General features: G+C 41.4%; 1 protein-coding gene across 1 annotated transcript; it reads right to left on the reverse strand.

Moving 5' to 3' along the window:
• Positions 1–201: 201 nt before the first annotated feature.
• NMS (neuromedin S) lies at positions 202–11,717 on the reverse strand. Its single transcript, XM_032469782.1, has 10 exons — positions 11,642–11,717; positions 9,363–9,418; positions 9,013–9,051; positions 6,046–6,069; positions 5,894–5,947; positions 4,229–4,303; positions 3,147–3,182; positions 2,526–2,567; positions 1,376–1,425; positions 202–598 (listed from the first exon to the last, which is right to left on the reverse strand). Exons 1-9 carry the CDS (start codon positions 11,715–11,717, stop codon positions 1,387–1,389), a joined length of 441 nt encoding a protein of 146 aa, XP_032325673.1. The 3' UTR covers positions 202–598; positions 1,376–1,386.
• Positions 11,718–13,716: the final 1,999 nt, after the last annotated feature.

The following is a 13,716-nucleotide window of genomic DNA, read 5'->3' on the forward strand; positions in this document are numbered from 1 at the left end:
TGTTATGTAACTTTGAGCCCCAGGTCAACAATATAGAAGCAGCTCTCATTAGGGCAAGTCCCTTTGGTACCACTTGTGGAACAAAACTCATCTTTGAAGTGTAATTAGAGCCAACACTCAGTGAGTGCTCACTGAGTACCACCATGCTAAACCCCTCACGCGGACCAAGCCTCAGGACTTGGACGTGAAGGTACTATTATTACCAGCCTCACTCTACCACGGAAGTGACCGACCCAAGGACCCCAGCTAAAAAGCAGAGTCAGGATCTGAAGCCAGCCAGTCTATCCTGAGCCGCTGCTGTCTTCACTCAGTACTAACAAGACAGTGGGGACATGCTAAAACGATACCAAAACCAGCACATTTTAAAAATATATCTCCCATTACTTTATAAATATACTCAATCCCTCCCCCAAGACTTTCCAGCAAGAAATGAAAACATTGTGTCAATGCCACTTTATTTTTCACACAATGGACTAGTCTAGTAAATAGAGAGCAGGAGAATTCTCTTTAAATATTGTTCATGGAAAGAAATTTGACATTTGTTCAAAATAATTGATCAATCGCCTCATCTGATCCAGACGCCATTTGCCACTGAATTCTGCAAACAAAAAGGAGAAATGTACAGGGGCATGTTATTATATAATGTATTTTAAATTGTACCTCAATTTGACATGTCATAAACGCCCATAGTCGGTACTTATAAGATTTGTTGTTGCCGTATCGGACCAGGCCATCCGGTCAGTGTGAGACCTGTGGTCACGGAGAACATCTTCCCTGGCTTGGCCTGGACAGCTGCGCTTCTGTGGACAGTTTCTCAGGTACCTTGACCTGCCAGGGCCCTGGTTGGGGACAGCGGCCTCATGTCCCTGGGACTACATCACCATGAGAGACAGGAGTCCCAGAGCTGCCCATGTGCAGAGACGTCCACCGCCAATGGCCAGAAGGCCAACAATCTCCCCAGATTTAACCTCTGGGTCTCAGAGCATCATTGAATGGAGAGAAGGGCCTTGCCTGGCTGTACTGGGAAGTGTTTCTACCACAGAGAACCCCTCGCCCCAAGCATGCCAGTGTGGAGTTTCCTCCTCAAAAGAGCCAGGTGAGAAGTCACACAAGCTGTGGAGCCTTTGTCCCCTCACAGCTGCCGCTGGGGACAGCACACCTGAAAAGGAGCCAGCGCGAAAGGGAAGGCTGATTGTTTGGGGCAATGCCAGGCTGTGGGTGGGAGTTCTTGGTGGTGCTGAGAGCAGGAAAGGGAGGGGCAGAGGTCCCCAGGGGTTCCACATGGTCCCCATTTCTTGAAATTATCACCCTTCTCACTCCCCCACATCAGACACATAACATTCTCTTGGAGGAAACTTGCCGCAGTGAGGCTGACCTTGGACTGTCCTACCAGATGTTAACATCAAGGTTTCTTCCATTCCTCGGCTTGGGAAAAAAAAAAAAGATGGAGCAGTTTACAGAAACTGAGACAAAACTGCCTGGAACCTGTTTCTTGGTTTCAGATCCTTCCTCTACTGGGCCCTGAGGCCCTGTTCTCCTAACTGGGATGTGAGCAGCCTCCTTGGAGGCTCACCTGGGAAGCCCCAGGCTCTACTAGACTGTGGGTCCTTTGGGACAGTTCTCCAGGACCCTTGCTGCTCCTACGGCCCTGGTACTGTCCCCCACCCCACCACTCCACCCCTTAGCCTCCGTTTATGTGATGGAACGATCCCCGGACCACTTACACAGGACTTCCCACCCCAAAGGTGTCATGGAGACCTGCAGTTTCTCCACGTACTCTCTAGAGAACAACCACTCTCAGGTCACGCAGATTTAAAAGGTGTACATGGGGCTTTGTGGGGGGGGGGCATTTCTGGGGTCCAGCAGGTTTGGGAAAGGCATGATTGAGCCAAATTAAACAGGTTGTTTCCTGCAGGACATGGTGATGTGCACTGCCAGCCTGAGAGTGTCAGATGCAGTGTTTCCCATCGTATTTGAACTTTGAGAGCATCTGTTAGCACCAGTGACCCACAGAATGCAGTTTGAGGGCCACACGTCTAGTCTGATTCACACATTTTTCTGAGGCAAACACAGAAGATCTAGGGAGTGAAACACATCTGGTGAGAGGTACACCAGGAACTAAGAGACAGCCTGTGACTGTGTGATCTCTGCAAGAAGCTCCGAGTCTCCTGGGGAAAAAATGATGCTTAGATTCCTCTTTACAGGGTATTTTGGGCCAGGTGTCCTGGACCTTCAGGCTTAGGAACACAGACTGGCTCTGGCTGGCCCCTGTGTCTGTCCCTCAGCAGGACTCCTGCCTCCCGCTCCTGAGCTCCTCCCAGAGCTCTGGTGCCCTCAGCCTGTGACCTGCTGGACCCTTTCCTTTCCAAGCATCGAGTCACTCCCTAAATAAAGTGTGACAAAGTTCCCACAATTATTCACTAGTTCGCCATGGGGCCCTGGATGTGCTCATCCTGCAGTGACTCCATGATGGGGATGGCAGGAGGGAATCAGGTTAAAAACAGAGAAGAGGAAACATACTATACCCTGAAAAGGAAAAACGGTCTTCCCAACATGGCAGTGTGATCCTGCAACATAAAAACACAAAGCCGTTATGAAACCACACTGTGCCAGAGGTCTTTCAAAGATGTCTATGACAGTGGTTTTCAAAGTGGGGTTCCCAGACCCAAAACATCAACACCTGAGAACTTGTTAGAAATGCAAATTCTCAGGCCCCTACTGAATCTTTGGAGTTGGGGCCCAGCCATCTGAATTTTAACAAGGCTCCCAGGTGTCTGTGGTGCACAGCAGCTTGGAGAAGCACTGGTCTGTGGGGTTCACGCCACCTGCAGCGCCTCCCCTCAAGCTCGTTCAACTGCCCTGATCCTGAGCCAGAAAACAAGATGCCCCAGGTGACTCGTCCGCAACAAAGGAGACAAAATAGTAACACCCACAGGCATCGCCCCATGATCGCTTTCTGCCTCAGGGCAAGCCCAGGGAAACCTGAAATCAAATGCTCAGCCTCAGAGATTTTCTGGGAGCTACTGTGAGGCTAGTTCTTTCCAGAAATGGTCTAAAGGGGCTGCAAGGCGGCCGGGCTGCAGCGCTTCCCTGACCTGCTTCTAGATCTTTCTTGGGCAGTGGGGCTAGCTAACGAGCTTACATACCTTTTTGGTAAAATCTGCTGCAGCAGCCCCCGAATCCTGCAAAGGAGTGAAGTACAGGTTAATTTAACAGGAACCACCACATCCCCGAGGCTTGCAGGGGTTGTACTGTGACCCTGCTTGCTTTCCAAGGTAGCCAGAAGTCAGGTGCAAAAAAGCCCTTCAAGGAAACAGCTAACCATCGAGTCAATTACAATTTCCTGTTCCGGAAGGAAGCTTGTTTTCTTGTTGGAGTTACCCTCTGGGTCCAGGACGATGTTAAATTTGCTTGCTATTCCCAACAGTCTTGACTTGAATTTGACCCCTAGCTTAGCAAATTTTCAAGGATAAGCCATTTCAGCTTCTTTGGCTCCTCTTTCCCTGTGGATCTGGCCCGACAATGGAGGCAGATTCAACCTGGAAGCCTGTGGTCAACATCAGAGCAGACAACCTGATGCCTGTGCTTTGGACCACCAACCGATTTCTCAGGAAGTGAGCAGTTCTCTGGGGTCTTGGCGTTTTCAGAGCTGAAACCAGGAATGTCCTGGGCAAACTTAGATGAGTTGGTCACCCTGCTAGGGCTCACAGGGTCCAAAAATTTTTGTTTCTTTGTTTTGCTACCATGCAACAAAACCTTGATGAACGTTTTGAACAAGTTTAGCTATTAATGCAATTAGTCATTCTAAACTTAACTTTTTTTAATTAAAAAGAATCTTTTATTAAAAAAAAAAAAAAGCTCTGAGATAGGAATGAACGGGCAGATGGGACAATGGCAAGCAGAGTAAAGGACCAAGCCAAGTGTCTATGTCACGAGGAGGAAGCAGAAGACACGAGGAAAATGAAAAAAAAAAAAACAACAACAACAACAAAAAAAAACCACGAACACGAAACCGGAAATAGATGAAGGGCGCAGACGAAGAGAGGACATCACGGAAGACATCACGCAGACAACTTGCGGGGCTGCCGTGGAGAGACTGAGGCTGGGGAGGTTAAGACACTTGTGCAGGGAGAAAGTGCAAGTGAGCCCCAAGGCAGCGACACGCATTTACCACGGTGATGTGCACTTTCAGTGGCAGAAAAATATGGTGGAAGGAAAACGCACATACGCGCTGGCGAAATCTTTTCATCCTGCGGTTCGCGAGCTTCGCAGCCAGACGCATTAGAGGGTGCACAGGACGAAACTGCAGCAAAGAGGCATGAGAGTCAGGCTGCACAGCGCTGCGCCGGGGCCCGGGCTATGCACTTTCCTGTCTGCTCCCTCCCTTACAAATGGGTGTAATTTTCAGAGGAAAGTCCCATTTCCCAGCCCAAGCTTGAAATTTTATGATTTCAATAAAGAACCACTTGCCTTGCTAGCAGGTTTCATTCCAACACATCCCTTAAGACTATTCCCTTAGGGTAAGTCAGCCTTGTATCTGCATTAACCCCAAGCATTCCGTCCTCCTAGTGTTGCATGCATCTCCGTGAAGATCCTCTCTGGCCCCCCAGGTGTGCTCTCCCAATCTAAGGGATTAGGGAAGGGCAGCATCCATGACCCCCTCACTGATGCATTTATTTCCCTGTACATCTCCTCTGTGACTGCCCGCAAACACTCAGACTTCCATGCCCTGTCTTATCTAGTCCTGTGAAGCCTCCCTGAGTATTTCAGCTCAGAGTAAAAGTTAATTCGTGTCACGGACCCAGAGTTTATCTTTTCCTTTCCATTTTTGCCCTTTCTCCATTTGCAGGGCCCAGAGCCCTCCTTGATGATATCGCCATCCTTACCAGATCCCCATCACTAACCCAGTACTACTCTTGGCCTCATAGGGAAAAACCAGTATGCTTGTATTTGCTTTTTTTTTTTTTTTTTAAGTATAGTCAGTTTACAATGTTGCATCAATTTCTGGTGTACAGCAGAGTGTTTCAGTCATACAAATACTTGTTTTACATCGTTTTACATCCTTTTTCATTATAGGTTACTACAAGGTATTGAGTATAGTTCCCTGCACTATACAGTAGAAACTTGTTGTTTATCTATTTCATATATAGTAGTTAGTACCTGCAAATCTCAAACTCCCAATTTATCCCTCACCCCCTGTAAACATAAGTTTGTTTTCTATGTCTGTGAGTCTGGTTCTGATTTTTTAAGGATCTTCCTGAAGACTTGGAAAGCCTTGATTATATAAATAAGTGACTTTATAATAGTAGAATTTTAATTGCTGTGACTAAGTAACTTGAATTAAAAAATTATATTCTATGACCTTCCCAAAGTCTCCAAATCATACCCTGCAGAAATTCATTTAAACCACCTGTTCCTGAGGGTAACTCAAATTTGTAATAAGAAACTCAAGGGTGATGCTTTTTATTCCCAGAGCATACACTCACCAAGACACAAAACTTCCATGCATCGCTACAGGGGTGTGGATACTTACACTTCACAAATTTTTCAAAATTTTAAAAAACAGAATATGGAACAATGAAAATTAGAGCTCAGTGTTTACCAGGCTCTTCTTGTACATCTAAGTGAGTAATAAAAAAAAAGTTATTTCTTGCTAAGTTTTTCCTTTTTGGTAATTTATTCTCTAGCTTTTCAGGTCTGTCGGCCTCCCCCAACCCCTTCCACGGAGAAGGAGAGAGAGAATCCTTGCAGCTCCAGGAAAAAGCATGTAGGAAGCTATTACACAGTGTCCAGAAGAGTATTTCGACCTCTCTGCGGATATGAACTGAGAAAGGACAAAGGCACACAGAGGATTATGACTTTTACAGAAAGATGATTAGGATAAAATACTGACCCCAGTTTTAACTGGATGTGTCGGCTCCTGGTTTCTGGAGTAGTGAAATAGAAACTAAATAAGAGAAAAAGAAGGTTGATTTTAGAATTAAGCGTCACTCACTGTAAAGGTGAAAGGAGCATGTGTTTGTGGCGGGACTGGGCGGGACTCACCCTTTTGCAGATGTCTTGATCATCCTGGAAAGAGAATTGTGAGGCTGAATCACAGGGTATTTTACTGGGGCAGGAGACTGATGAGGTTTCCAGTAGAAGTTACATAAGGGACCTTACTGATTTACCTGAATATTATGAGGTAAATTGGCAATCTAAAAAGAAATCTGTTATAGAAACTTAATAAGACTACAGTTAATGCAGGATCTTGAAAAAAAGAAACTTGCCAGCAATGTCATTATTTTAAAAGTTAATCTTATTTTACCTTTTCAATCTTCAAGGGAATAACATACTCTATGATGAATTGAAACTATACCCTAATCAAGTCCCAGAGAGCCTTCTGACTCAGAGGTGGAATAAAATAATGACTGCAACTTTTAACTAGCTGCTGGGTGTCACCTAGAATTTAGCTTTTTCAGGGTTGGTTCCTATTGGTCAAATTTTCACCCCAAATGCTTTCTACATGAATCTTCGTTTTTCTTGCAGAAAGCCAAGCTTTTAATGTCCAAATCCTTGTTAGAACACCACCCTGCCCTGTCTGCAGCGTATCCTACTCAAGGATGTGCTGTGCGTGATCTTTCAAATAGGCTGATCTGGTTACGATTGATCTCATTTCATTCACATTTAAACATTCTTGAATCAGCCCAAACTTCAATCAAGACAAATGAAAGCTGTTAGTAACTCTTCTAATTTTTGTTGCTGTGAGTACGTCTTCCTACAAACTTCGTGGAGAATTTTTGTGGTAACCAGTAAACATATTCTCTCTTTCTCTCTCTGTTACGCACGTGCACGTACAGATGTGCATAAGGGCGCACACACACACACACACAATAATTAACCAAAATTACTCATAGCAGACGCTCAGTGGAAATTGACTCTCTATTTCCTAATCATCACTATTTCTAAATCATCAGAAAATATTTACTATTTTTACAGCTCCCGGTCTCTTTGTCAGCTTCTGTGTGTGTGTGTGTTCTGGAAACTACTGGGCAAACTATATATATATATATTTTTTTTTTTTTTTTTTACCGTGTTCATCAACTTTATACCATTACTTTTCAAACCAAAAAAAAAAAAAAAAAAAAACCAAGAAATTTGAAGATGCTTTTCCAGGTGCTGAACATCACTCTCAAGATTTCATATGCACCTTCCTTATTTTTTAAGAGAAAAATATTTAAAATGTTTATTTATCTATCTTGTATACTGTTTATTTCCCCAACTAGAATGTAAGTTCCACAAAAGCAGGTAGTTTTGTCTGTTTTGATCACGACTCTATCCTCAGAACTGGAGACATGACATGCTCTCAGTAAATACCTTTTTGAATGATTGAAAAGTAGGGCTGTGTTCACAAGAATCTGTTGCCTCTTTTCTCATCTAGACTTCTGATTCCACGTGGTGACCAGAAACACAAAACATGAAGAGTGTTTGCAGGTGTCATTATTTGCAGGGTAAAACTGTTTTCTGAATTGTCTCAAAATAAAAGTCCCCTGGAGACATAGACCTGGAGACCAGAACTGGATGTGGATTAGAGCCCAGGTAACTCATCCAGACACTGGACGGCAGAGGGAACCAAAGCCCCAGGGGAGACATGGACAAGCCAAAGATGACATTTCAAGGCAGTAACAAGACCAGGAAGAGCCACAGTCTATTAATAACTTTAAAATATGGATAGCTTTGTTCAATGAGCATCCCTTGCTTTACTGCAATTGGAAACAATGAACAAGATCCACTTTGGGAAAATACAGAAGATGGAAGGAAATTCATTCCAAGAGGTCCTTTGCACTGGGGAACCATGCAACCTAATACTGCAGGTGGCACATAGGGCAGCCACACTTCCACTTTCTCTGCTCATGTAGACACCCTCACAACCTGCACATGGTGGGCAAGGCAGTCCCCTCCATGTGAGGCCAGGAGGCAAGGAGATGGAGACCACTGAGGTCTCATCTTGAATTTTTGCCCTCAGTGCTAAGACTGTAAAAATTAGTTCTAAAGATGAGAGATGACAATTGTCTTCAAAGATATGCATAATAGTAAACTGAAAATAAGAAGCAATAGGCATGATCTATTTATGAGGTTTAGGAGAGAAAGTGATGTTTGAATCTTGAAGAATGAAAATTGGTTACATCAAGAGACAATGGTAACAGTTGGCATTTAAGTGATGTCCTTTGTGATGCTCTGGACACTGTAGATATAACACCTCACAACTACTGAAATAATCAATCCTCACAATAACATTATGAGGCTAGTATGACGATTATTCCCATATTACAGATGGGGAAACTGAGACACAGAGCAATTAAGAAACTTGCCAAGGTTAAGCAGATCTGGGTTATTGAAGCCAGGTACTTTGGTTTTTGAGTCTGGGTTGTTAACTACAGCCTGAGAAGGAGTCAGAGGCATTTTTGGCTAAGGAGAAGTGTTTGCAGAGACATAAGGTCTTATGCATGTAGAGAATAGTGAGTGAAAACATACCATCTCAAGGTGAAAAGAAATCTCTGCTAAGAATCATGCACTACCCTGATACCAGCCTCCTGCACTTTCCACTGAATCAACATTTACTTTGCATTCATTGAAATATTTTTGTTGTGGTTACTGTAGTTACTGTTAGTTCCTCTACATGAGATCTATTGTTTTGGAGAACATAGCATATCAATTTATAATGTATGTCTTGATATATCATATTATACATAGTTAATGTAACTGTATATGTATATGTCATTAGGTATATGATATGTATATGTGATTATGATAATTGTAAGCATTCAGATGAACTAACAATATTTTATGGTCGTTTATATTTAAGGGATTCTCCTGTTATCTCCTAAAACTATATTCTTACACACACACTTACACATACACACAGAATTCTCTTATAGGCAGCAAAAGAGAGTGCTTATTACAGATACCAATTATGGTGTAAACACATTCACAATTATAAATAAAAATTACCATATGTATATTTTTTTTTACCTTGGGTTGTCTAGAAAGAGTTGCCCAATATGCCAGCCGCTAAAAAAAATGAGGAAAATGAATCAAAGATAAGTACAAATTCCTTAATCAATAGAATTTTATTACCACACACATAAAATTCTAAAATTGTCCCATTTATGAACCTTGCATTATCTTCTCATACAGCAGCAGTGAATTTCAACACAAGCCCCAGGATGCCTTAAATGAGGCCATGAAAATGACAACAGTGAGTTCCTGCTGCAGCCAAGAATCTGATCTTAAAATAGTTTAAGTGAACATTATCCACATGATATTTTCAAGGCTGAGACTAAAATAAAAAATCTCACATTATATATTGAACAATGGTGTACCTCAAGCTGCACAATATCCAAGCCACCTGGAGGATCAGCTAAATGTCGAGGAAATCCTATTATGAAAAATCATAAAAATCTCGATTAGGAGAAAAGAGGTTGTAGCCTTAACTTTTAAATCTTTACCACCAAAAAAATACAGCAATTCTATTAATACGAAATTGCTAAAAAGATCGACAAAGAAAACACATCTGCCTACCACTAGCAAACCTGAGATTTGTACCAAAATTAATTCAAAATTGCATTTTTAAAAATTTACCAAAAGCTAGCAGCACAAGAGTTAGCAAGCCAGGAAAGAGGGGAGAAAAAACCTAAGTGACAATTTATTTGTATTTTGATGGAATGTATAAGGACAGGATATCAGGAAATGGTGTCAGTAAGAATGTGCCTCAGAATCACTTTTTGGAACTTTTAAGAATTATAGATACCTGTCTCTCTGTTTTATCAGACTCTTTAGGAGTAGGGTTATGGGGAAAGTTGCTACCAGCATGCAGCTGAACCTTATACCAGTCGACTTTTATCTGATCTAAATAAAGTCTTCATCTTACTGCATGTGATACAACACTTGGAGGAATAGCTAATACTGCAGTTGAAACAATCAACTGGATAGGTCAAAACTAACAAGATAAAATTAAGTGAGAGAAATATAAGATCCTGAATTTAGATTTTAAAAATCTGGGACAGGAAATATGTATATATATTTAAATACTGAGTGATATATTGCTCTCTGCAGGCTCTCTATGAGCCAAGGAAAAGCTAAGGCAATCTTGTGCTATATTCAAATATTAGTGTCCCAACCTTGAAAGGTAATAGCCCTACTTGAAATGATAAGATATGTGATGAATTAAAGGAACTGAATGTAGTTTTCTTTGGCAAAGAGAAAAATTAGAAAGTATGTGTTAACTGCCTTCAACTATTTTGAGAACTGTCATAAAAGATATTATTATCTGTGTATCCCCAAATATATACAGATATATAAATATATACAAATATATATAGATACAGTATTCTGTATATCCCCAAAGGGCAGATCTAGAGCTAATGGTTAGAAATTACATGTGATCAGAATTCAGTTTAGTGTAAAAAAAAAAAAGGTTTTGATGATTGGAGCTATTCAAAAATGCAAAGTAATTCAAACCAATCCTGTAAGGATTTATTAAGAGGCTCTGTGTTAACAATACAATGATAAAGATCAGAGGGATCTTATCCTTGTGAACATAAAATTAAATAGGAAAAGAGGGAGGTGGATATAAATATGTAGACAGATAAATAGAAGGTAGTAAGAAACTTTCAAAAGTGTAACTGTAAACAAGATTCTATTGGAAACCTGGAGAGGCAGCTACTGGCTGACTTAGGTTGGTAGTGAGTTGCTTGTCGCTGAAAGTAATTAAATAGGAAAATCATAGAGACGATCCTTGCTCTCTCGAAAAGTTAATCTAGATGACTTCCACGGTCCCTTGCAATGCCTAGGTTTTGTGATTTTACTACGCAGCAAAACAAACATGCTATTTGAAATATGTTTTCTGTTTGAATATATTTTCAAAGATTTTTCCACTCCCTTAAATAAAAATTCTAATGAAAAAATGTAAAATTTTGAAATAGTTAGTGTTTCCAACCAGAACTTCCACCACATCCTGCATCATATGGTGAATTACGCAGAGATGGGTAACGAATTCCTACTGCAGACCCCATACCCCACCCCATGGTTCCTTACAAACGCACTGGTTCTCCGAAGTTAATGAAGCGACACTGCGCCCGGTCAGCACCTCGGACAGCACCCAAGCCCAGGACGTCTCGGGGATTTAGCAGCGATCCCTGGGACCCTGCCTCCCAGGGCCCGCAGGAAAGGCTATGAGAAGATGCCCTTCTGTGCGCGCTCCTGCGCCACCCGCTTCCAACCGTCCCTCAATCCTCAGTCTTTACCCTCTCTGTTTTCTCCTCTCTTCAGAATTTTTGAAAGCACAAAATAGCTAAGACGTTGGAGTTGTCCCCCAGCTCATATCCTTCACAATTTCAGCAGCACGTCCTGCGGACAGTCCTGCACCAGGAGCTGTTTAGAGGAGAAAGTAGCCCCCTTTGTTAACAGGCTGCAGCATCCAGCTCTGTCCAACCTCTCTGAAGGTTAGAAGCAAATGGAAGCCATTTCGAGAGGGTGGAAATGAGGATAGGTGAGGGGAACAAGATAAGACTCCCTTTAGAACCACCCTAAAGGATCAAAGTCTGTTGCAGTCTTCCTTAGAGCTCAGGCCAGCTGGGATCTAAAGAAGGGGTCCCCTTACCTGAGGAGGGAATCTGTAGCATGCAGAAACAATAGATGGCCAAGATGGTTGGGAAATGGGCAAGAAGATGTTTCATCTTCAAAGTCTGGTTTCTCCCTGCTGGCCACAGATGTGTTCTGCTAGGACGGGAACTGAGCATTTCCCGAAGTTCTGCAGGCGGAGGCAACCCTCTGCCCTGCGTCTGACCCAGTGGAGAAGGTGACTTTATTCTCAACACCCTGGAGCCCATTGGCTGAGCACCAATCAGCTTTGCACAGGAGGACTCAGCTTTCTCATAAATGTCACGCTGGGCCCTTATTTGTAGAATAATATCCTCCTGGTGTAGGCATTGTAGAGTCATCTTTTTCAACCCAGCAATAAAAATATAAAGTGGAGAGTCATAATTGTTATTCTGTAGTGGTTCGAGAAAAATTTCTGACTCAGAAAAGGCTTTTTCTCTTTTTTTAATCAAAGCACTGGACATAAATCTATAAACTCTTGGATGATGAAGTCTTGTTTTATAAGAAGCTGTTTATTTTCCACCATTAACAAAGGATGCTTTGTAGTCTTTGGTGCATCTGAGAACAAAATTTGGGGTCCTGGACATAATACTGCAAGAACCTCAAAAGTTCAATTAGAGTTGCTTTTTTTAAAAAAATTATGATGGGAAGTTAGAGTTCTTAAGGTTTCTCCAGATTCATTTCTAGGAACAAGTTAAATATTTCAGATTAAATCAGTCTTCAATCCAATCTGATTTAATTAAATCAAATTAAATGGCAGTGTTTAATAATAATAATAATAACAACAAAATGACTCCATCTATTGAGCTCCTGTTTAGGATTTCACACAGATTATTTCATGTAATCTCACAGAACACCCACAAGGAATGTATTATAACCCTAATTTTATGAATGGGGAAATTGAAGCAGGCAGAAATTAAGGAACTTGCCATCAAGGATACAGAGCAGGGATTTGGATCCAAGGGTCATGTCAGTAACAGTGTAGAATTTTAGTTGATATGTCATTTTTTCGCCCTGAAAAGAGCCTCCTTGAAGGTTGGATATGAGATAGAAAGAAGGAAAAAGAATGAAATCTGCTCCCTTGCAAAAAGGGTAACATATAGCACATACAAAACATCTTCAGGTTTTTTCATCATGCATATCTTTACTTTTTGCTTTTTTAAGGATTAGGAAAATAACTTTGGGTGGAAGTTGCTCAGAATGGACTGTTTATTTATGATTTAAAATACAGTATTTTGCCAAAAAAAGTCTAATTCATAACAAAGTAAGAATTATAAACTACTTTCTAGCCATTGTATTTTGTCTATTTCCTTGAGCTGGCAAGAAATAAAGATTTCTATTTATTACAGTGTTTACCCCTTTGGTTCAAGAAGAATAACCAAGGTCTTTAAACACCAGTTGGAGATGTGTTAAAATCTTTTGTGTTAAAATCCACCCAATGCCTAATGGCAAGTCTACTGAATGAATGAACAATTGAGTGATTTCTGTTTGAATATTTTTGAAATCTATCTATGTGGTATTAAATGCAACTACTTATGGACATTTTAGACACAAAACACACATGTGAAAGCAAAGATCTGTGGCAATTCTACAAAGTGTCAATCAACAAGTGCTTTTTGAACGTCTGGTCTGTGTCTACCAGTGAACTAGGTGCTCTATACACAAACATGCATTTTTCAAATAAACCTATAGGATAACTGATTTGTATCGAATTAATTTTGTTTCCTTTGCATATTTTGCACACATTACTTTTCATATATTCAGGATAAAAATTAAAATCTTGTTTTTAATGATAATTCAGAAATAGGGAAAAAGACAAAACAAGGAAAAAATCTGCATTGACACTATTCAACAGCATTGGTATGGACTGAATTATGCCCCCGCCCACACCCCGCCAATTCATGCGTTGAAGTTCTGACCCCAGTGTGACTGTATTTGGAGATAGAGCTTTTAAGGAGGTCATTAAGGTTAAATGAGGCATAAAGATGGGGCCCTAATGCAATAGGACTGCTGTCTTTATAAGAAGAGGAAGAGACACCAGCACCCTCTTTCTCTACGCATACACAGAGGAAAGGC

The sequence above is a fragment of the Camelus ferus genome, chromosome 28, assembly GCF_009834535.1.
Source record: "Camelus ferus isolate YT-003-E chromosome 28, BCGSAC_Cfer_1.0, whole genome shotgun sequence".
NCBI lineage: Eukaryota > Metazoa > Chordata > Mammalia > Artiodactyla > Camelidae > Camelus > Camelus ferus.

Bases quoted from the DNA above. Each gene is read 5' to 3' on its own strand.
- NMS (XM_032469782.1), bottom strand. From the start codon at position 11,717: ATGAAACATCTTCTTGCCCATTTCCCAACCATCTTGGCCATCTATTGT. The intron at 2,568-3,146 runs GTATGTAAGCTC...TTTATGTTGCAG, and splicing joins CAGCAGATTTTACCAAAAAG to GATCACACTGCCATGTTGGG. The intron at 1,426-2,525 runs GTATAGTATGTT...TTTTTTCCCAAG, and splicing joins GACCGTTTTTCCTTTTCAGG to CCGAGGAATGGAAGAAACCT.